This window comes from Varroa destructor, unplaced genomic scaffold (assembly GCF_002443255.2).
Source record: "Varroa destructor unplaced genomic scaffold, Vdes_3.0 BEIS01000004.1, whole genome shotgun sequence".
In the NCBI taxonomy this organism is placed as follows: domain Eukaryota; kingdom Metazoa; phylum Arthropoda; class Arachnida; order Mesostigmata; family Varroidae; genus Varroa; species Varroa destructor.
In genome coordinates this window covers 11360332-11384863 of record NW_019211457.1, presented here as the reverse complement: position 1 = coordinate 11384863, position 24532 = coordinate 11360332, and the positions used below count along the sequence as shown (strand labels likewise).

The window sequence follows — 24532 nt, the reverse complement described above, 5'->3', positions numbered from 1 at the left end:
ATAGACAATAGCCTATAAAATTCAGTGTGAAGTTATTCACTTGGAACGTGCGATGAGACAAATATTAATCACAATAGGCAAACGTATCTCGTGGAGGGAGGTAGAACGGTGTTCTTGTGCCACCAGTTCCTTGCCACGCGATATGATAAACCGTGTTCAATAAAATACTAGTAATAGAATTGCGATTGGCTATAACTAGAAATTACAACGGTTGTGAAGACCTTTGACCAAAGGTCCGACCGCTCGGACGTCTCCTGGACAGATCAGTCGTGTGGACATACGAAGCTGTATATCAAATGCAGCTTGGATCTCGGCCATTTGGCCCCATCTCTCTTAGTAACATACACTGAAATCCCCACCATTCCTATGCAAAAAAGCCCGTTCACGCCTCTCCATCTATTGATGGTAACTGTCTATCTGTTAGCGTCCTTGTTTGCTCAACGTCCGCTACACGTACACGAGCTAGTAAGAATTAACTAGAACGGCATGCCACTCAAACCTGCCTGATCAGTTGTATCAGGGCTAGTACAGGAAATGCGGCAGATGCTGTGGCGATGGCACGGTATAAATGTTCGCGTCGACCTGCCATATCGTCAGTCACATCATAACATCTACGAAGACAAACTACCACCAGTTGACCAGCGTAAGGATGAAGTCATTCATTGTGCTAGCTGCTTTCGTAGCTGTTGCTGCCGGTCAAGGGCTCGGCCAGGAGAAGTACGAACCCCCTGCGCCGTATCAATTCGCCTACGCATCCGAGGACAAGGAAGGTTCATCCTCTCACGAAGAGTCAACCGATGGATCTGGACGGATTCAGGGCAAATATACAATGCAGTTAGCTGATGGCCGTGCTAGAACCGTCACCTACTGGGCAGATAACACCGGTTTCCATGCCGATATTATCACGAATGAACTCGGCACGGAGTCAAAGAACCCTGCCGATGTGACGATCCAGTCCTCTGCCCCCACCGGCCCAGAAGCCGCCCTGGCTGCTGAAGGCTCTCGCGTGAAGGCTCGCGCTTCGTACATTGCTCCGACTATTGTGCCGGCCCCTGCTGCGACCGCGTTTGCCGCTTTGGCGCCCATACACAACCGTTTCTTTCGTGCCTAAACTGCTTTGAATTAGTCGACTGTAAACGTAAATCTTTGTTGCGCTTGTAGCCAGGGATCAGAACGTTAACTAATCGTCTTTAATAAACAAGTGCCGCTACCGGCAATTGAATTTTTATAACTTCCTGCGAATGGACTATAACCTTTTACACCTTACAGACGGTGAACAGTGGTGCCAAAGCTAACTTATTCGGTAGATAGATAGGTAGATTCTGGTAGAACTGTTCCAGTTAATTTACTAGACCTCTTTAAGCTGTACCATGAATTTCGTCCACTTCTCTATACTTGACTTGATCATCCATGGAATTGAATCATAAGTATCGACTCATAAATCTACTGTTTCCTAATAAGGTTTTTAAGTCTCTTTCTATCTGTGGCTACTCTATCCCTTGTTCTACTCTTCCTATTGTAAATAAAGTTAGCCTCATAGCACCGATCTGTGTCGAGTTCTTCTAGCCTCACAAATAACTTAGTTCTTCCTGTTGTGTACCTGCCAAATGCATACGACAGTTTGGGTCTCTTAAATATGTTTTATTGCTTGTCTGTTTCTCCCTGTAAAAATACAGAGCTTTAACACATATCGATTTCTATATTATACGGCCCCTTACTTCTTTATTTTTTATTATTTTATTTTTCCAAGTTCTCCCTAGAAGACTTTGTTAATTCTGTTACGAAACGTGGTGATATTGCTCGTAGGTGACAGATTTAGTAAAATTACATTAACATATAGGGCATTGAACACAAATGTATAAAGGAACTCTGTCTGGCCCTTAAGGCTATTCCTAGTTAGGTCTATATTTTAATTCTTAAATGATATCCCTGTGGTATAAGTTTTCTGAGAATAGTGGTACAAAATTAGAAATATCTTGCCCTGATGGTAATCATTTCCAACAAACCTAGCTGATGTTTATATACAAACATAGTTAATATTTATATGGATGTTTATATTAGGTGGCTCTGCAGCGCATCAGAGGTCAACAGATCAAGCCTGTTCCCTTTGGAACGAGCATTCCCTTTTCCTATGATGGAAATAAAAGTATTTGTTGATTTTAAGTAAATTACGTAACGGTTTGCCTATCGATGTGAGTGTATATGCAAAATGATCATTTACTCGGTTTTTAAATTTATTGGCTACAAATGTAATAAATTTTATTTCCATGTTTATTAAAGAAACCTGCGAGATCATTTCGGAAGTGAACAGAAGTAGCATAAGATCAAATTCGAATCTCGACCATATTACAAACCCTTTGAGTCAGGTTAAATAGGTTCATATTGGCTGTACCTAGGGAAAAGGAAATGTTTCAAGCAATAGGCAAACAAAAATCTTGTAAATTATTTACTTGATCAATATGAGCACTTTGTTACATACGCAAAATTATGCCTAAATCTATGTTTTCATAGGAATAATCAAATGCATTTTAGGCCTTTTTTAATGAAAGGTTATCTATTTGAACGCTTGTCTGGTGCGTAGTGTACGTCCGGATCCGACGTTCCTGCTGAAATGACGCCGAGATCTCCTTGTACGAACACGTAAATGACTTCATCACTAAAGAACGATGATAATAAAGAAATACCGATTGCTTATTTCTGTGTCCTGGAAGCCTGAGAACAGCACGGTTATTAGGGCGTTAAAGCTCCTTTTTGCAGGTAGCGTATGATAATGATTAAAAACTTTTAACTTATGTAAGCGTTTTTTAAAATGTATTTACTTCGAATTGCTTAAGAGAAGTATACTTTAGTACCCATTCCAAGCTCATGTCAAATAACAAGTCAGTAACTTGTGACCTAATAACTCACCATCCTCAAGCAAAGATTTAATTACGTTTTCGACAATATGCGCTCTTGAACCCAGTGCGTCAGGATCGTAAACTGCTGGCCGTAAAGATTTAGTTACTATGTCAGTAGAAGTACCTAATAATATACCGTTATAATATAATAATATAAAAAAATAGCGTTGACTTTTAGGGATAACGTTGGAATAACTGTAGGGAACAAATGGCGTTACGGCCGTCTTGGTCGCAATAGCGAATACAAAATGCTCCCCATACTGAAATCTTTGGGCAAGCTCCCGTACAAAATGTTTGGGAAAATTCAGCTTTTTTTTTTTGTAATGTTGAAAATTGCTTCGCTCAAGCTGCGCTAGCACATGTATCGCACAATTCTTAATAAAAGTTTCAACTTGAACAGAATTTTTTCTTCTACCTTCTTAAAATAAGTCTCGCAGCACCTAATAATCAGGAATTATAGAGATTAGGTTGAATAGACGCAAAATATCGTATTCGATATAAAACTATATGTTACTGAAGAACCTGGAAAACGTTCGCTATCTAATTAACGACAGAGCTTCATATAATCAGATGCACTTGGGCATATATACATTTTTATTATTGAGCATTATTAAGAAGTAGGACTAGGAGATTTAGAAACAATAATTAGAAAGAAAATGGCACAGGTGAAAATATCACAGAGGGCAATGTTCATAGCTTAGAATTAGGAGCTAGGCAAATGAAACTATGCACGGAAGAAACGATTATGCACGGGCGCAAGAGTGGCGAGCGCATCAGCAGCGGGTGCCGGAACATAGATAGGAGCAGCGTACGAGGCTTTAGCCTTGAGGCGTTGCGACTCGAACTGAAGGGCGGCCTCAGCTCCGGTTGGTGCCGTAGACTGAATGGTGACATCGGCTGGGTTTTTCGACTCGGTTCCGAGTTCATTGGTGATCACGTCGGCGTGGAATCCGCTATCGTCAGCCCAGTATGTTACGGTCCTCTGACGTCCATCGGCTAGCGAGATGGTGTACTTGCCCTGAATACGGCCAGATCCATCGGTGGACTCCTCAGCAGTCGAGGACCCTTCTTTGTCCTCGGTAGCGTACGAATACTGGTAAGGAGCAGGAGGTCCGTATATCTCCTCCTGCGCTAAGGCACTGCTGACGACGGCCACAGCGGCGATACATACAATTGAAAACGTTTTCATGGTGCGCGTACTGCTTTTAGCTATTGCCTACTTGGTTTTTAGCTCAATTGCTGACCCGTTACAGCTGTTTCCTCCTTATAACAGAAACCCCCCAACGTTAGCGAAGGGTCGGTGGGTGAGAGTCAAATGAGACCCTACGACATGATGGCCGTTCATCTTCTTCGCCGGCTTTGGACTGACCTCTCAGAAAACGTAGATTTACGGCTGCCGTAATACCAATACCGGCAAAATCGCGTGCACTATGGAGAAGATGCTGGATGGTCAACTGGGGGAATATGTGCAATCCTAACGCTCCCACCTTTACATACCCAGCTCTGTTATGCTGTCATCACTAATCAGACAAAGTACTTAATATCATCGGATATGATTTGAACTGCTTATTGGATTTGCCAGCCGGACACAACAGTATTAGACAAGATCCGGTCGCTAGCGCAACATTCGGAGGGAATTTTCTGACAATTGCCATATCCAGACTGTTCTTCTATATGTGCCTTTTTTAAGGTTCGTGCGAACCATAAATTGCTTATGAGCGATCATACAGTGGGAACAAACAATTCTTCCCTCCTGCTTTAGGTGGCCATTTCGTTCTTGAAGCTTGCTTATAAATGTTGATTAATGTACTCCGAATGAAGAACTAACGCTAAGTACTCTTCTTGTTTGCTAGTGATGACGTACTTCAATTTACATCATCGATTGAGTTGTGGGAACTTTTTCAACTTATGAAAAGCTCGAAAATAACCATGAACATTTTTAAACATCAACAACAAACGCATTTTATTAATATTTGAATTTGACTAAGATATTCATTCATTCATTCATTCAACGGGGAATTAACAACAACGTTTGTCTATATTAAGCATGTAGTTTGAGACCTGAACTTGAGGTCAGGTCGACCTTTATTGAATAACAGGGAATACCTGCTCAAAGCGTCATGCAACACGCGTCTCCATTTTTTGGTGAAAGCCTAAAGTTCAAACTAACGAAACAGTTAGTCTGAACTGCTAAGGAGTGCTATATCGAATAAGTTGAGCGGCATATTGCGCCAAGTTAACGATTATATTGACAGACAAAATTGTAGGTATCAGAAGTCGTGCCTAGAGTCTGACTTTAGGCAGGTCGAAGCTTATGTAGATGGATATAACGATAGCTGCTCAAATTGTCACATCTGATGTCTGTATGAGTATGTAACCTTAAAACTTCGCGAGCGTACATAATTAAACAATCTGTATCAACTTGAAGCATTCCATACTACTCTTGTAGTACTTTGCGATGTTGCGATATCTTTATATATGGCACAATAGGGTTAAATTAAATTCTAGATTGAATTACCCATGGCAAGTTGCAGTCTTGTAGGCGAGGTTTATGCAATAAACCTAGGAGGAAACCACAGTAAGAAATTATGAACGAAATATAATTGCAACATAAAATTTATATACAAATATTGGTCATGTAGCGAAAAAAAACTAAAAAAATTATTATACCCAGCAATGTGTTAGGTAGACTTCATGTTGTTTATTAGATTAAGCTGCATTAAAGGGATCCACATCTGAGTCCAAACGAACGGCAAGGATAGATCCTTAATTATATAATGAATTTATTTTTAACGTTTCATTCTATCATGTCAGAAGCATGCGTGTGCAAGATGCTCAGTGCTTCTGTGCGCGAAGTCTGCTAAATATGCAAAAATTTGTATTTGCTTTGTTCTATAGAGACGAGGCAAAAAAGGATCGTTGTCGTAAGATGTATTGGTAATTCATGTTAACGCCATACGAAAAAGGCACATATGAGAAACTTTATAGGTTTCGTGCTCTACGTTGGTCTCCAGCACCACCTTCGAAGTAACAGGTTCGCTCAGGATACTGACTACAGGTAAACACCAAGTATGGGCCCACAAGGAAAATAACCTTTAACCTATTCTGAAAAGGGTTTTCGGAATGTTTTTGGCAAATAAAAGGTTCATCCACAATGAACGAACGACCTATTTGAAAAGTTGAAGCAAATTGCTATTCAGTCACAGATAGATATGTTGTTGCCGTTACGATCATTACTTTCAGCCTAACACAAAGTTAGGTAATATTTACTCTTAAGACAATATGAGCTTTACGTTTAAGGGCCATACCGACATTTCAGTATGAACAGTATGAATGAATAATGTCGTAATAGAACGGCGGCGCTACAAAAGAAAACGCAGTCCGAGGGGTTTTCAGAAGAAAGGAAAATGGATAGTGGTTTGCGAACGGATTCAATGTACCAACGCGTACTTCTGAATTCGCCGACCCAATGAAAAAGCGAGTCTTACTCTTTAACACCAAATACAGAGAAGAAAATAAAGCTGAATTTTGAAAGACCAGTGGATAGCGGAAAAGCGCTCTATGGCAGTGCGTTGAAAATGGGTGGATTTCCGTGTCTGTCCTTCCGCACAACATCTGATCAGACGACACTGCCGCCGCTACTTATGGCCGCTGTCTGTGCACAGATCGCCGATAGCTTGTTCTTCTGTTCGCCTCTACGCGTGAGCCGGTTTCATTATGGGAGCCAGTATTTTAACATCGATTATATTATTTATTATTATGATTACTATTTCTTCTATTGTTTTTCTCGCGCGTTCTTCGTTTGTCAGCTTTTCTGTGATCGATGTAGCAGCGATTTATTGAAAACTCAACGTTCGAACGCTGCTTCTGCTGCTGGTAGCGACGCAACAATGGCGCGCGTAAATAGCCACAGTCAGAAGTCAAAAGTCAATGTCGCTCAAGTTTCGTTCGACAGGCACCAAAGCAACGTGGAGTGTCAATTTCTCCATGGAACGGCAGAATGCCGCAGTATATGGGTCGTAGTCGATGCTCAAAAATACCGCGGGTCACAGTCTCTCTACGATTAACGCTCACAGACACACACCTACACGAAGCGTAACTGGCCACTGCCAATGTCGCGTGCGAACGAGGTATGTGCGTAACGTCACGTGGGTGTACGTTCCTCCCCCCACCACCGCTGCTAAAGGACCCCACGCACAAAAACTAACGGTGGCGGGGACAAATGCCGCTGCCTTCAAAAGTTGAGGGCAAGCGTTGGTCAGTTCGATAGAATACATGTTTAGAGGGGTGCTATGTCGTTGTCGTTGTTGTAAATAACGCACAACCCTTCCCCATCGATTCGTTCGTTTGTTCGTTACGAGCAGTGGCGCCGGAGAGGGAGCAGTAAGGGAAAAGAGCAACATGCGATAAAAACGTTCAAGAGCGTAGCAGCAGCGGCTGTAGCGCAGAAATGGATTTAATTGATAGGACTATGCCATTGCGTAATCAAGCAAATCTAATTCAAATCATTTCATGTGATAAATAATAGCAACAGCTGTACTAAGACCCGGTGACAAAAACGACGGTATCGCGCAAAGGCGCAATGCCATATTGGGCCTATCCGGCATTTGGCCAAATTCGATGATATGGCGGCCAAATATAGCTCTGCTAAATGTACGACAACAAAAAAGAGAGACCTACGATATAGGCATTTTCAACTAACAACAGAGAAAGCCCCAAAGCCAAGACAGATCAAGAATTATTGGTGCTTACGCTACGACATAAATGGTACAAAAGCATAAAAGGTCTCAAGTTGACCTTATTAATACGTAACGTGCTGCGCAAAGAGAAATCCATTTACAGAAATTTTAAACGAAGGTCAAACGCTTGCCCGTTATTGTCTCAATGGGTAACCAAACAAGTAGATGTACAAGTAAGACCCAAACATGGAAATTTTGTTACCATTGAAAATGCTGTATGTATTGGAAAAAAGCCATACTTGTTCAGGGGGATTGCAGAAGTATAAGATCCGGCAAGAACCTGCTGTACACGTAAAAGTTACTTCTCACATTGGCCATTGGTTACCGTAATGGAAAAAAATTAATATGTACACACACATACAACTCAGGGATTCTCAGGGACGAGGCACTAATAAGTCTAGCGTATGTGCTAACGGGTATCGAAAATAAAAATTATTGTTCGTATTGTTATTATTACTATGCACTGAGAATCTACCATGGATAAATAGCAAAAACAGTCCTGTGATGCAGGCTTACTACATGTCCTTTACGCTAACACGCGAAAGGCACTAAAACGCTGCACAGTAGATACTTATTCCCAACTGTCGATACGACCGACCGTCGTGGTCGTTTGGTAAATAGGACGGTGTAGCTCATGGCCTCGAGATTCTAGGTTGTTGCCCTAATTTCGACTCAGTAAATTTTTCACCTATCTCCTGGGGTCAGTTTACCGTGTTGTTACATCTAAAAGGCATCAATACCGTTTCACTCGGTTCTCCTATTATGATAGACTCAAGAGGATCCCTTTTATCGTCACCATAAAACGAACCTCGCAGATATCCCGTCTTATACAGTATGCCTATTGATCAATCGTAGCCATATCTATCCGTTCCTTTTACGCCTTCCATCAATTAACATTATAACGAGAACGTAATTAATTCCTATAATTTTTTGCATATATATATATATATAGAGGATATAATAATTTTTTGTTGATTGATCGTTCATCAATAGCTCGGCTTTTCAGAATAAGAACAATTTATATTAACTGTCTATGAACGCAATTGTTAAGTTTACTGCAAAACGAAGACGATTAACGTCCTGGGGCATTTGATTCGCTATGGCTATTGCCTTTTTGATGTCCAGCATTCAAGGCCCCCGGAGGTTTTATCCTCCTGGCACTTACATAGGCTTGCATCAGCCATTGTATCAACTGTTTTTGATACGAAATGTTACTAATAATTATAACAACGGCAATGCGTTAAAAAAACATCATTGGTTATAACCGCCGAGTCGAATAACGAGTATTGGCTACCATGAGAGAAGCTCGTAAAAAAAAGTATTCGGTTCTGTCATAAAACACGTTGATCGCAAACGCATGGCCAACAAAATTTGATGGTATGCTCTTACTTTTTATTTCAAATGAAATACCGAAACACCATTGCGTGGTGCACTTCTGCAGCAATTCAGGGCCCCTGAGTCAATTATGAAGAGGGATCGCATAGCATCCTATTCTGCGATTCGTTATAGTCGGGTTAGGGCAACGTTGTCCGTCAAAATAGACAACTTCGCTTCGCAGGCACAAGGCTAATCCTTCTTTTCGGTGCGTGGTACCTATTTGACTTTACCCCGAAATTGGTAGAGAAAAAGCATCGTACATACAGAAATTTCCGTTGCAGAGTAAATGACGAAAAAGCATCAAGCCATGTTTGTTGTGGTCATATTGTAATAAAAAAAGAATAATGCTTTAACAAATACTAAGAGGCAACCGGCTTTACTGCCTCCGACACGTAAGATCGCTCAGGCGGACAGCTCTCCAATAGACTTTTTTGTTGTCTACAGTAGAAGGTTAAATATCTCTTATTCTAGAGGATGTCGCAACGGAAAATACGGTATGACGCGACTATCTATCAGAAATTGTATCCAGCTTTTAAATTTTGCATAGATACGACATGTTGATCGCACCAGCCCTTGATGTGATCTTCGCAGAACTGCTACAACGCCAGGGTGGCCAAAACAGTTAGAATTAAAGAAAGCTCCAAGATTAGAAATCGTTATGGCACAGGAAACGGTCGAACAGAAATAGGACCAAGCTGTTTTTTTAGCTTTTTTTGATGCATCAAACACAAAGTATATTTCGAAAAAATGCAGTCGCTTACAAAGTAAGGCTAAATTTTTATTTAATCGATATCGTTTCGGAATCAGACAGACTTTCATCACGTCGATCTGAACACGGCTAATACGTCCAATTGAAGTTCTCGATAGAATCGCTTTCAAAACATCCTCAATGTCAATGTTGTCCCCCCTTTCTGAAGTGTCTTTTTAAGTAAATAACTCGATTACGACTGACACAATCCTATGCACCTGTACCCTTTTTCACATATACAAAGCGCTCTGGTCGTGCCTATGAAGTTCACGGACAGCGTTTGATTGGGGCGCTAATCAAGTAATTCATACATCCACTGGAAGCAGTCGTCTCGAGGACACTCGCTTGACTCCTGGCCATTGAAGCTAGAAGAAAAAGAACCGCATTGAAAGAAATCTTCTAGAAATCGTGTTTACGTTTCCACAACTGCTATCGCACACGATTACTGGTTTGACCACGTCTAAATCTACTGAAAGCCGTTAAAAGAAACCGTGCTACCCACGGTCGTGGCACGCGATTTGCTATCATTCAGTCGTTCCTCGCTAGAAAGTGTTTGTGATCTGGACTCGCAGGAAATGCCAGTGCATCAGCACCGACGACTTTCTGCTCAGTCGGATTCTTCTTTTCTTTTTTTTTTTTTCAAACACTGTCATTTATAAACGTATGTCTCTTTCGCGTGTGTGCGTGTTTGTAAACGTGACCCGCAAAAGCTTACGTCGACCCGTTTGCCAGCACAACGCTATCGCCATACCTACATATATTAAAGGGTTGGTCAGAAAGATTGCACTTATACTAGCGACTTCGGTTTCGACCGATCGCAGTGTTAGTGGCTCAAAATGAGTGAGAAAAACTGAAGCCCTCGTTGGCTGATCGTATATCGTGGGGCCAAGAAAGTATAGGTGGGGGTTATGTTTAAGTGGAATAACAAAAAGAAAAGAGTATTTTAAGGCGATAGCAAGTGTCTGTGTGTAAGACCATTACCTGGCTACCGTTGCGGTAACGCCTTTTACGATTAACCTTTCCCCTGCGGCGACGGACGTCGATGGGGTTCTGGGGATGCTTCAAGAATTTCGAAGGTTAGCCGGGCCAGGGGATCCAAGCTATTATGACCGCCGCAATATAAACGTGGTAGCCCTGTTATCAGCCGTCAACAAGAGGAGAACCGGCATGCTTCTGCGTTTGCCGTTAGCGCTGTTATTGGCGTCGTTCACAGAACGATACGTACGGTCAAACAGATCAATAACACTTCAGCATAGAGATGAGAAGCAGATAGCATGATCAGAAGCTGATGCAAGGGGCTCGATAGGAAACGATTTTGGATGTTGGCTTTGCCTTTTCTAGCATGCTGCTATAGCAACCGGTTAGATATAGTAGTGATAAGAATTTTTGTTATTATTTTTGATATTGAGACATTCATAGATTTCAGTGGGCGAAGAGTTGACCATCGATCGTGGGTCGCTTGCTCTCGGCATCAAAGGCCATACAGTTTTCTGTTGGTATTTGTTTCATCTTTTTTTTCGGCTTGATAATGCCCTGCCCGGTGCGTTAATAGGCCAAGTGCGATCGTGTGCTCTGACTTCCATCGTAACAAAATGTTTATCGCGGTCTGCACGCACGGCGTACGATTCAAGTTACGACTTTCGTAGCAGGACCACCGTCAGGCTGGTAATTCCAATTGTGTAATCAACTCAATTAAGCCGTATGAGGACTGCGTAGAATTATTACTATTATTTTTCATACGCACCATCGTAAGTAGAAACCATAAATGCTACTTTTAGTGCTACCGAACTAACTAAGTAATTCGGGGAGTCTCGTACAGCGTATTTTGTATTTATACCAACCAATCAAGACGTTGATCAGGTTTTATCGCAGCTATTACACGTTTGAATTACGTAGGCTTGTGACTTAGCTGGCAAAGGAGCTGTTTACAGATCTTCACTTATTTGTATACGCCCGTTTCATACGTCTGCCTCTTCACATCCGGATCTGTAGACAGAAGCTGTGCATACGACAATATCACGTTACTGTTGAAATCTTATTATCAGATGTAGCCGCCTATGAAGAACTCGCCGAAATGTTCAGATCCAGTTGTCACTGACGATGATGGCAGTGGTCTTGCTGGACATTAGTTATTAATCTACACATGTACACAAGGTGGCGGCACGCCACTCTGAACGTGATTAGTGACATATGTATATATATATATATATATATATATATGCAGAGGTAAAATCCATTTCGCTATGGGCGTTCCTTTTTTTTTTTGTTTACCATCCTTGTAGAAAGTTACCGCTCACCTATTTTTCACGTTGTGGTTCGTATATGTCAAATGCCCATTGAGCAAACAGGTCAGTCGTCTAGCGAGAATATATATATATATATATGCGCTATCTGTCTGATCTTCATTAGATGGAAGTAGCACTACTATCTATTCGTATTAGGCTGTATTGCATTTTGAGCGCACCAAGTACGAGAAGGAACAATCCGAGGCCCATTTTTATTAGGACCATTGACACACTACAGCTGGCCACAATGGGTTTGCAGCTGTCTAATAGAGAGAAAAAAGCAAATGGCACTTAACTGCATTAATGACCCGGTTCAACATGTGTTGAAAACTATTCTAGTGCCCCTTTTCGTCAGCATTATTCTCGGGGGTTGGGGGTGGGGGCTGGAGGGGTCTGATCAACATAATAAAACATGATATATATATATGCAGAGCAGCTGATTTTGCGCCTTATTATTTTCAGAGTAAAAGGGCAGAATATGGCTGACGCTAGATGTCTATCTGCTGTTATCCAGGATAGCCAATGCTTCCGTAAACAGCTGGAACCTTTTAGTAAACTTCGGGCAAATTATTATGTGTAATAAAACCGCAGGTGGCACTCCATTTTTCTTAAGAGTCAGCAAGCAGTTCTTGCCTTGCCGTACTTAGTGTATGCCAGGCACGTTCTACGGACACAGGGCGTCAATCAGCATTCATTCATAAAGCTATCCGGAGTAGTAACAGCAGATACATGCGTCGAGCGAACGTGACACATATCGCTAGACGATATTAATTAGGCCTTTAGATTCATCCTGCTAATTGTAAGGCATCTGGGCAAGGTATCGTAAATCGAAGCGGGTTCCGCGACGTCACGAACGAAACGTTTCAGTTTCCCTGTCTAACTGCCAATATAAGAGTGCATCGCAGCCCACAATAGACTTAATCGCGCGTCTAATACGAGTGATCTCAATTGAATTATACAACTGATCTTTTTAATGAATTCACTGTACCCGATGCCTTGGCATACATCAACGGGCTCTGGACAGTTCCATAATAGAACGACCATTCTATGTTTTGTTGAATGGTTGTACCACCGAACTGTTTTCACAAGACGTGAAATATTAATAGTTATAGACCGTAAACAATCAGACGGACCTCATTACGATAGACAGTCGTTAGTGTCAATGGACGCTCTTGCAGGCCAAAGGCCCCCCGCATTTGTCTATATGTGATATTTTGCTTGGAAAAGGAATACATGTGTGTTTGCGTGTTTATAGATCTATTGTTCGTTTAGACGTGTGGTGCGCCGATGTCCACTTGCGTAACGATTAGAAAATCAGCCGGCAGACGCTTTGTAGCGACGCCAATGAAGGCGTCCAGCAAAAGCAAGACGTGTAAAGGCCAATCGGATCCATTACTTAGCTCAGCATGTGATATCGTCGATTAGAGAACATAAATAAGAGGTGCTTACTTGAAATTTACTACTACTACTACTAGATAAACGATTAAAGTGTTATGTAATTCGCCTGACGGCATAAGTAGCTGCATCGATCCAGAAGCAGAAGATCAAACGAGGAAGATGTACGCGTATTTAGTATAGTTTTGCTGACAATATTTGCTACTACTGGAGACGTCAAACGGTCTATCTAGCAGTGACTTAATAGAGAAGATCGGACAGAATATGGACACTAGACGAACAGAATACATCTTAAGTAAATAGATAATTTAATTACTACAATAGCTGGTACGGCATCAAGTGTCTCTTGTAGTGTGTACCATTATAGGAAGCCAAACAGAAAATGAAATATAGTGACGAACTAAACCTGTAAAGCTACTGTCGGGTTTTCGAACAGAAAACTGCGCGGATCGTTCCTCCCCACGTGGTGGTGACTCAAGAAAAAATTGGTTAAAGAAAATAAACGGAACAAAACGTGCTTATTTGTGTTTTCAGATCGTCCGTTTTATAGCTTGGTCTAACCATGTTCCCCTGAGCAATATCTGATGAAACCATATATCCTTCAAAGCTGGCCTCAAAGAACCCGTACCAAGCCCCCTAGTAATATCCGCTTCTAGGAAACAAAACATAGGTTCCTGGACGCCAGTTGTTCCTCTTATCTGATCTCGTTCTGATAAGATCAAGATTGAAGTGAAGATTGAATTGAAAATTGTGGTCGGTAACAAACTGCTACTAACTTAACATATAACATGATTTCTTTCAGTTTTGGTGGTTGTGCGACGTGGCTAGTCCTGCAGCTGGACAGAAATCACCCTGCGAAGACCCTGAACAAGACCTCAGCAGCCTTACCGATGTCATTCAGGTATATGGGTGACCTCAGTGGACCGTTCTGACAAATGACCAAGCTACCAAATTGTACTACAAACATCAACTGTTTTACATATAGTTATGTTGTTTTTTTTTTTGGTAAACCGGATGAGTGGCGTCATATGAATGGAATGTCAGAGAATTCGTTTTGATACATACGATGTGATGCGCGCTGCATACGTCCAAGTAATGTAGCACCCCCTGTTAAACGGGGTGCGGGGGGGGGGGGGGAATAGTTTTGTACACTGCTGTTGCTATGGGCAGCTTGTAACGCCATTCGGCGAATGGGCACTAAAAATTATGATAAAATGTAGGTTAATAGGTAGTTGTGTCAGGACTTATGTAATAAAGACAACTCACTTCGATATCGCAATTTTTTTCTTTTTAGTCAAAGAAGTAATATGACTTAAGACAAGTGAGGATAATGACAATAGGTGTTCGTATTAGATGCTTTAGAATAAAAATGGCATGTCATCTATGCTTCTCACTGTTCGTGGTAGCACTCGACTATGTCAATTGTAAATAGTGGTACATTTCTGTGCAGGACTTTGAGGGCACCCTGCACTCGTCATACGAAGACAACCCAGATACGACAGGAAAAACCGACCGAACGGGAAAAGCAATGTGTCCTAGAAAAGGAGCCCCTCAACGTTACCGCGAGGGCTCCCTTGAACCGATTCTCCTCGAAAAACGCTTACCTCCGGATGGTGGTGACTCCATTAGCGAACTTAAGCTCAATACAAAGGTAAGCTTGCTTAAAAAATTATAGACAAGCTTATTAAGAAAAATAAAGTAAATATTTTGTGCTTACTGGACGTGAACACTGCATCGGGGGACTTTAATCAACAATATTCTAGGTTTGGGATCGACCCAGACTCTGCTGAACTATCTTACCGCCGCATAAACCCATTATATATATATATATATATACAATGTACTTAGTTGTAGGCAATTGCTCTTAAATGTCATGTACAAGCGTGCAAAACCTCTAAATAGAATAGGTCACAGTAGAAAATGATGGTGCGTCTCACACTGCTAACTGTTTTGATGGTTCACTATGATATCGACAGCTCTGAGTAACAGGCATAGGTATCTGTAATTTAGATTAAAGTGTTAATCTCAGCTAAATTCAGTTGAAATAACAGAATCAACATGGGAAAACTATCGAAGTAGGCAACGATGCATTTCGCTACTTTGGAGGATGGGTAAACGAGGTCCTAAGCATATTAACATAAATAAAGTGACGGCATAGACAAGATCTGCCTAAAACCTGAATGCCGTTTATATGAATGGAGCAGTCATTTCATAGAGATGCTGCTCCTCGACCCAGAGCGGCTGTCAGCGAACCGCAAGGAAGCCGTAATGCTAAACCGTCTACGAACCAATGGAGATGTATCGTTGACAAAGAAGCTTGTTTGATACAATTAACCGTACTCAATCTTACCGTGAATGGTCATTCTACCTAAACGGAGATTCCCCTGCAATTAACCGCACTAAGAAAACCCCACGAGCCATTCGTAATCAACGTACCTCCATGAATAACTTGAAATAAAATTACATCCTTTTTATCAGACTGAGTGATATTTTCGAGTATTCGATAGAGGCATATTACTTCATTATATCAGCAAACCGATAATCAATGTAAAAGTCAAGCGGTATGTGTGTTCCGCAGGCCTTTGGATGTCGGTGGGCATCTACTATGTCTCGGAGCCATTTTGGAATGGCCGAAACAAGTCTGATTAGAACTGATACGTGCTGCTGTATCAGTCCTTCAATGTTGACAAAAAGTGTCAGCGTATGACGGTAGATAACTTACGGCTTGGTGTACTATATTGCATAAAATAAAATCCTCTCCTGAGGATATCCTCGGAGTTCTTTGCGTGATATATCATATCAAGGATGTCGGGTCCTTTCTTTCCTCATTACGAATATCTCTCACAATATGCAGAAAGTATTCAGCTCTCATATCATATTTAACTCACAGTCATGCTATTATTTCAGCTCGTATTGCTACAACTATCGAACTTGTTTTACTGTATCATCATAGACGACTGCGAGATTTGCCCCTGGCTTCTATAACTACATGTAGTGTAAGGGCATTACTGGAAAACTATATCGATTTCTAACGCCTCAGCTCTTCCGGTGTCGCACAGTGGAGCCCTGTGCAAACTGTCATAGCTTACATTTAACCTGCTATCCATGCAAACAAATTAGTGAAGCCATAGTATCACGTCTAGGCGTGGCATAGTTGGCAAGACAGCGGCCTGAAAGGAAATGGTCTTTGATGGTCAATGGTGAAAGGTATTCGATTCCTATCGTGTCAATAGTGATAAATTTTTTGATGAAGTTTTATTTTTTTTCCGGTATTGTTCCGCGTTAGATTTTCTCGGCACTGAACTTAGCAGCGCCAATCTTAGGACCTGTAAGAACATATCGAACCAGTGTAACAGGCGTCTCTTTAGACGTAATGTGAAAATACTAACTTCGAAATTCCGAAGCTGTACGTGTTCCATCCTTTACCTGAAAAATGTTTATACTGAACGTCTAGTGATCTGAACGTATGTTTGTTCGCTGACCCATGACTTGAATCTCCAAATTTTTGTTGTTGATTACTATATTAAACGATTTCATTCGATATTTAATTTATACAGACGGAAATAAGCTCCGTTATGTAGAGAAGATTGCGTCACTGTGTAAACGGTGACGACGTCCAGCGCAATGGGCGACACGAAGTGCGAAACATTGGTTTTCTGATCAGAGATTCTGCCTTTAGGCATAATAGTTGACCCAATAATTTACTATGGTGACGATATTTCTGATATTGTAGCAGTGAAAGAGTCAGTTGAGGGACGAAGATCAGGATCTAAGCAAATTATTTGCCTCCTTTTTTGTAATAGCCACATTCGACTGGATGTGTTTATCATTATATATCGAACATCAAGCGTTCTTTGTTGCTTAGCGGCTCTGATGGTGCTTGCCCCTCGGTACAGAAGCTCCATTTATAGTTATCATTGTTATTCTACATATGTTTATATTATATGTAGCGCGTCAGTAAGTGGGTATTACGAACTTCTTACACAACTGTATGTACGCGTTTTACTCATCTAAACGGCATAATTCTATGTTTGTTTTGTTACTGATACGAAATCTGTGCTCTACTCTGTACGCTAAAAAATTGCATAGGCTTAGCCATTGTGTTTCAAATGTATGCTTATTCTATATTTCTGCTAGATCTGCTAGTAATATGGAGGGTAGTTATTAAAATACATAGGTCTTCCATATGGTTATATATGGTGCTTTTGACGTTTTGTCCTTTTTGTCTATAAAACCTGGAAGCTTAGCCGTATAACTTTATGTTAATATATTTAAGCTGTGAGCTCGTATAAAAATAACCTTTGAGTGGGTCTGGTAGAGGACAGCCCATTGATAGCTGGATTAGATTCAGCAAATTTAATTGAGATTTTATTTATTTCTTTTCGATTAAGTTACCAAGATCGAGCAGCCGCTAGATAAGCGTATTGCTAATCTTATCACATACTACTGGTTTACGGTTTTCAGCGCACCCTTACTTTACCTAATTTTAGCTACTAGTTGACGTAAAGTAGACTTAGAGCAGTTTCCCATCAGATCATGATATTGCAGCTGACGGAGGAGCAGTGCCGTCGCCACGTCTACTCGGAAGAGGAACAGCGCAAAGCCGAACAGCTCCTGGATATGATTTTTGGCGATGGCAAACTTGTTGAGGAGATCGAAGTCGATGACGCTGATTATAAGGATGGTGGACATCGGCGGAAGTCAGCTAGAAACGCCGACGTTTCAAAACAACGTAGTGACTCTGTCAGTTCCTCCGAATCGATCAACACGATATCCAGCCTTAATTATCCAACTTCATCGAAAGTAAGTTGAACGGAATATGGCATATAAAGGGTTGATTAAATTAGCGCTAAATTTCATGGTGGCTTAGTTAATCAGTTAACATCTGCTGCAGACCCATTACGCTCAGCTTTTACAAGCAAAATATATTGCTCCCTTCCTTCGATTGCATCATCAGTTATTACGACGACTGCCGCCCCATTCTCACAACGAATGTGTGGGAGCCAACAGACGTATTGCTATATAATACACTTCTACTTGAAGTTAGCTTTCTCTGTCTGTATCGCATGGGGTGTAACTTGTTCATCTCGCGTCACGCTTATATATGCTAGATCGTATAAAACTGGGTGTGGTTTCAATAGCTGACGATTTGTTTCTACAGTATTGAAGTAAAGCCATCGATTTACCATGCATAATATTCCGTGAGTCCGATGTAATTGCTGAGGAAGAGAGGGAGCTGCCAAGTAACTGCTATCTTTCTCCAATGCTGGCTTTTACTTACCTGTTACTTTAACAGAGCAGCGCATCACGGCAGCTCGAAGCAACGATGGCCTCACTGAATCCGGCGGGGTCAGAGTTTGCTGAGCGAAGCGTTTCGTTTGCTGCTTCTAAAGATTTGGACAGTCCACTAAAGACTCTGGGAGATCTGGTAGGTTCCGATAGGTCGGCTTCTTGGCTTGCTCCATATGGGTCGACCCGTGTCACGATCGATCGCGCAGTTCTGGCCAAAATTCGTGATCAGTTGTCGGCATGTCTTGTGAAAATGCGAGATCTGGAACTTCAGGCAAAGAGCGTCCCTGTGCTGCAGGTATGCTGGCTTTTTCTAACCGCTCTAACCACCAGGGTAACGTAGACTTCGAATTGCAATCGTACTATTGTACTGCGCTGTTTGTTCGATGATTTCCCTAACTATTTGCAATGTGCCTCGCTAGATTCATCAAGAATGGGTAGAGTATACTGAAGTAATTGCATCGATATCTAATTCGGTGTTAATTATTCGATGCATCAGATTCATAATATATCTTATTCACTTTCGCAATGTCATCGTATCATCGATTCATCATGCTAAACTATCCTCATAATGAAGAAAAGCGCCTTTCTGACAGTTCTCTCTTTTTCCCGCTGGATAACCTGTCTGCCACTTACCATTGACAAATTGCATCAGGTAAAAATGTCCGTTTTGAAGGAGGAAAAGCGTTTGCTTAAACTTCAGCTTAAAGCAAAGAACAACCTCCGAGACGGTAAGGCCGACCCTGGAGCTCACGAACCTCCTCTGTCGAGTAGAACAGGCATGAGTGCTGCGGGTTCATTGCTATCTGTAGCATCGACTAGCAGATCTCATCCCGGTGATGAGAGTTCGCGAAGTCAGTCGAGGCTACCCACAACAGCAGATACGATTCACCCTCCTCCCCCACGACCATCAATGAGCGTCCAAAGCCCTGTCGGATCCCGGGGACCATTGCTTCCCAAGCTCGAACCATTGAAAGTTGAGGAACTTCCGTCGTCCACTTCGGCCATGTCGCCGATTCGACCGTCTAAGCTTGAGGCACTAGAGACTGGTGTAGCAAGGGTTATGAGAGGTCGTAGATCAGTAGCAGGCGGTGGGCCGGATGAGACTGAAGCAGATTGGTCCGGGGTCCACGAGAGTGCGACCGGCACATCACTCAAGGATGAATTGTGGCGCGAAACGATGCAGGAGCCGAAATACAAAAGCGACCAGAAGGGAATCAGTGGCCGTGCTTCAAATAAGATCCTCGGAGATTATCTAGCCAAAGCATCCGTTAATCCAGAGCCATTAATTATTCCTGGGTAAGTCGATATCAAATCCTAAAACCGATAACAATAATAATAATAATAATAATAATAGAGTGTGATTTTAAATATGAAACGCCCGCGACGTACGTGCTTATCAGGTCGCTTTGAGTCGGTAACCAATGTTAGATTAACTGTTCCAAAAAGTAACGTTTCTAGCTTTACACATAATTGTACATAATTGTTATGTTAATTTTAGTGCTACACAGGCTCCTAGCTGCGTGGCAGACGGCTATTTTTGACTTAATTTCCAAATTGCTACTTGGAAATTTACTATGCATTTTTTATGTGAACGTTAGCTACTATCATCATACCGGAATAAACTGTTGTACGGAAACGCAAAGTCGTTCCACCCCTATGGAAGGCGCGCAGAGACGTACCGCCGAGCCTGAGTCCGTATCGCCTTTGCCTGTTCCTTTACGCGAGGATCGAGCTGAATCGCAGATGAAAACGCTGTGCGACGAATGTCAAAAGGTAGGACACTAATCAAAAGAATTGAATAAAGCTATTTGCAAAATGTCTTAGTATAAGGTCCATTTTTGGGTTAGCTAAATTTGATTTCCATTGTGGCTGCATAGTCATATAGAAGTAAACATCAAATACAAGTTACCTAAAAATCCCAATTTCAATATCAGACCATAAATTTTAATACCTAGATTTCGGAATATTAACTAACTAGCTTCAGGTATGGTTTCAATTTGCGTAGGCTGCAAGTCGACGCTCGAAAGGACACAGGCCAATTTGAAACAAATAATTTACGAGCCCATAATATGGAACAACTGGATCATCGGGGTTTTTCGTACAGTAGCTAAACAGGTTGACTTTTCCAGGATTCGATCCGGCTAAGGAAGGATCCTCGGACAAGCGCGACACAGACTACGGCGGTAACACCAAGAGACTGCGTTGAGTGCGTGGAACGCCGCAAAAGACAGCTACGTTCGACAGCCGTTAACACTGACGTAAGGCCGATAACACCCGAACCCCTGAGGAAAAGTGCCAAAGAAGCTTTTATCTTAGACATCTGTGACGGCACCCCGTTCACTCCCAAAAGGTGTCAATTCTTGAAGTTCCTAAGAGCTAGTAGTCGATGGACCGGTTAGCAGGCGAAAGCTAGTCGCTTCTAGAACAAATAAACTGGTCATGGCAAATATATCATTTTCAAAATTCGAGACAAGATTAGCCACTATCTGATCTTTTCGCTTTCGCTAATAATAGGAAAAAACATTGACAGTCTACATTATTGCCAGTTTTCATGTATGAAAAAAATTATTTTATCAAGCAAACCCCAAGGGGTTTTTTATTTGAATGGATTGAAAATTAACCGCATTACTTCTGAAGAATCTATCAATTGCCAATTGCGCCGTCCAGGTAGGTCAGTCTTTTTGCGACTTATGAATTTTCTGGCCGTTTCAATCTTTTGCATTTTGTAAACTTTTGGCCTGTTAGCAATCTAAAATTTTCTATGTGGCACATTCAAACGACATTTTAACAAAATTTACCTAACGATATAGTTTGAAGTACGGAGCATTTATTTGCGAGCTAAATAAGAATAAATATTTTGTAAGCTATTAGTAGAAGGTTTAGATTCAGGATTGAATCATCAGAATGAACATTTTAACGTAAAAATATCTATTTTTGTTCAGATACAATCTGAGAAGGTACGGGTAAAAAAAGGCCGAACACAGGCACGCCATTTTGTGTAAAGAAGCAAACGTATTTTGAGTTCGGCTGCTACCGTCGAAAGCAGAAGACAAAACCTTGTTTTTCATTATGATATTGCTATAATGTTTCCTGTGCAGCATTTTCTCAATTTTGCAAACCGTTTTAACTTCAGTACATCATTTTGCGCCGAATGTGATCGTCGTCGGTCAGTTCGAAGTTATTCAGTTGGCTCAGCTACCGAAACTCCACGTACGCGGGACTCCAGCTGTGATCCTCTTCCCGAACTCAAGCCAGTATTTAAGTATGTTTTTGATCGATTTACGTAACTTCATAGATATATATATACTTGGCACTAATATATGTGCAGAGGCGTGCGTTGGCCGGAGGAAAATGGATCCATGAAATATAAATCGGATATTATGACAATCGTTGTAGTGTGACCTATCATTCTGGGTGTACTAAATAAACAAAAAAAAATCTTGGATATGTGTTGTTACTTAAACGGCGTAATGTCAACAGGAAGTCCATTTGTATAGTACAACTTCTTCAATATGGCCAGTCATCAGGAAAGACACAAACCACCAGATATAGCAGCGCCATATTTCACCAATACATCTCTATACTGGAATATGGATAAAACTTGTCGTAATGTTCCCGCTATATGACCAGCGTTCGTGGGGTATATTCCGTTAGCCAACCGCGAGACGAGTTTTCAAAGTAAAGAACGCATATATGGTAGTAGAATTGTTCGAAAAAAAAACGGTAAAAATAGTATTCTTGTTTTTTTTTTTCTATCTGTTTTTCACAGGAAAACCCCGCCGACACCGCCACCGAAACCAGCGGCCTTTACTCGTGGCGTTGCTGTTCAGTGTAGCACCTCGATCACCGTTTCACAGGCTGTTCAGGTACGGCCTTCTTAACGACCTGGTCAGATCAACTCTAATCGGTATAGGTAGCTCTTGTTTTTTGATCAACGGCGTTATTCAGCGAAGATCGTGGTTAGTTTTGGAGGCTTATTCGAGAAGAGTTAAAGAAAGCATATCAATGTATTGAATCAGGGCAGAGCTCCGCACCCGGCTTACATGAAGTGGGCTTTAGTCTAATCTTGTCTATAAACAAATAGGCAGATAGACAGACAAATTATCTATTTACTTTGTAAGTGGCCATTTGTGCGAACAAACGTAGAATAACGATCTTCACTGAGACTGTGACTATTCATCGATGCATTTGTACACGATAGCTATTGTGCTGGCCGGAATCAATGAAAAACGTGCTACACGACGTACCGATTTTAAGTTACATATATGCCTTTGTCACAACCACAATGTTCCAGGTTCGATGCGTAGTAACTACTGTATAAGTTAATTAGATTTATACAGTTACTATCAGTTCAGCGTGAAGTTTACATTTGACCAAGACGAACATTTTTGACGTTCTTTTATGCTCGTACATCCCTGTTTTTCCATGTATCTATCCTCTATTCTGGCTCTCTGTTTATCCATAGTCGATAAGGGTCGTTGCCAGGAAAACAGCATATCAAAATAAGGATTCGTAAAGGATAACTGACACGTCCCTAACATCAATCATTTAATGCATAGTGTTAGTCTAGCGTTCTTGTAACTGCCCTACCCGCGTCTCGATAGGTGACGCCTGAGCGAGTTCGGACGCGGCATGTCGGCGCTCAGAGCGATTGGCGGGCTTGTCAACGAGCGCAAGGAACGCAGACTCGGAGGACTGAGAACGAGCGCTCGAAAAAACTCGACACGAACTCCGTTGCGAGCGGCGACTATGATGTGCGACACGCCGTTTGCGACTCGTGCGCTCATAGGCGTCTGCGGTCCATAGGAACAGGTCAGTAGCAACTCATTTCAGGTAGACACATCTGACGACACGCTTTGTTACAGCGTATGCTGGAGGAGCTGACCGCAGCTGCTGAACAGGCCGTTACGAGATACACTTATTCCATCCAAATTAGCTAATTCTATAAAGAACAGAAGTTTGATATTGAACCGTCATATATATGCTAAAGATACTAAGAACATGTTTAATTTGAAGGTGCTACCTGCTCTTATTATCTAATCTGCTCATTTAACGTTTGATTCACGCAGGCGACGTTGCCGTCTACGATACGTGCTGTAATCGTTGCGCCGTATTTAGTAAATGCGATGGCGCTGTTCAGTGTGAGTTGTTAACGTCGGAGGCCAGTGATGGAAGCGTCTCAAGAGCAAATCACCGAGGAATTCAAAAAATCGAGATGAAGGATCAGGAAGTTCTTACCGATGACTCGTACTGTGACGAAATCACTGAGGTCAGTGATGGCATCTAGTGCTTCCAAATGAATGTTTGGTTGACTTGGATACTTTTTTTTTTTTTCGTAGATATTTAATATTGATATTCTATCGAATGAAATGTCCCCTCTGACCCCTTATATTTTCACATCGTAATGAAAATATCAACCTGTTCTAGCCATATTACGATCGTGGGCGTAACGTTGGCCTGCTCATGATGCCTGCGTCTCTTCAGCAGCTGGCTAGCGTTGCTCACGATGGTATTTATCGATATACGACTAACAAAGTGAGCCGCAAATGTGGAGCGCGGGGCGATTAAGGTCTGTAACCTTGCAGTGGCCATCTAGAGTAAAGATGGGGCTCTCCCCAAGTCAGCATATCTTCCATTTTCCCAATAATGGTAATTTTTTTACTGGTTAATTAATCTTTCGCAATTCTGCAGCCATAGTGTCACAGCAATTCAGCTACAGTATTGGCGCTATTCGATAATGGGTCTGGGGTGACCTGGGTCGTCCAGCACAGATTATCCCTTTCTCAGGCTACTAACAAC

At 41.7% G+C, this 24532-nt stretch overlaps 1 protein-coding gene and 2 pseudogenes across 15 annotated transcripts in view; 2 read left to right on the top strand and 1 right to left on the bottom strand.

Moving 5' to 3' along the window:
- Positions 1 to 24532, top strand: part of Kank (KN motif and ankyrin repeat domain-containing protein 2 kank) — a 152907-nt gene that overhangs the window by 113513 nt on the left and 14862 nt on the right. For 13 of the 15 annotated variants that reach the window (XM_086988061.1, XM_086988060.1, XM_086988063.1 and 10 more), the window contains 11 exons: positions 14244 to 14342; positions 14892 to 15092; positions 17975 to 18244; positions 18738 to 19028; positions 19386 to 20029; positions 20332 to 20506; positions 20863 to 21083; positions 21867 to 21995; positions 22503 to 22599; positions 23338 to 23545; positions 23803 to 24002. In XM_086988061.1, coding sequence (XP_086844187.1) covers positions 14244 to 14342; positions 14892 to 15092; positions 17975 to 18244; positions 18738 to 19028; positions 19386 to 20029; positions 20332 to 20506; positions 20863 to 21083; positions 21867 to 21995; positions 22503 to 22599; positions 23338 to 23545; positions 23803 to 24002 — 2535 coding nt within the window. The remainder of the gene's footprint in view (positions 1 to 14243; positions 14343 to 14891; positions 15093 to 17974; positions 18245 to 18737; positions 19029 to 19385; positions 20030 to 20331; positions 20507 to 20862; positions 21084 to 21866; positions 21996 to 22502; positions 22600 to 23337; positions 23546 to 23802; positions 24003 to 24532) is intronic. The other 2 variants (XM_086988056.1, XM_086988067.1) reach the window with 2 other exon arrangements.
- LOC111249916 (cuticle protein 10.9 pseudogene) lies at positions 574 to 1546 on the top strand (annotated as a pseudogene).
- LOC111249915 (cuticle protein 10.9 pseudogene) lies at positions 3459 to 4151 on the bottom strand (annotated as a pseudogene).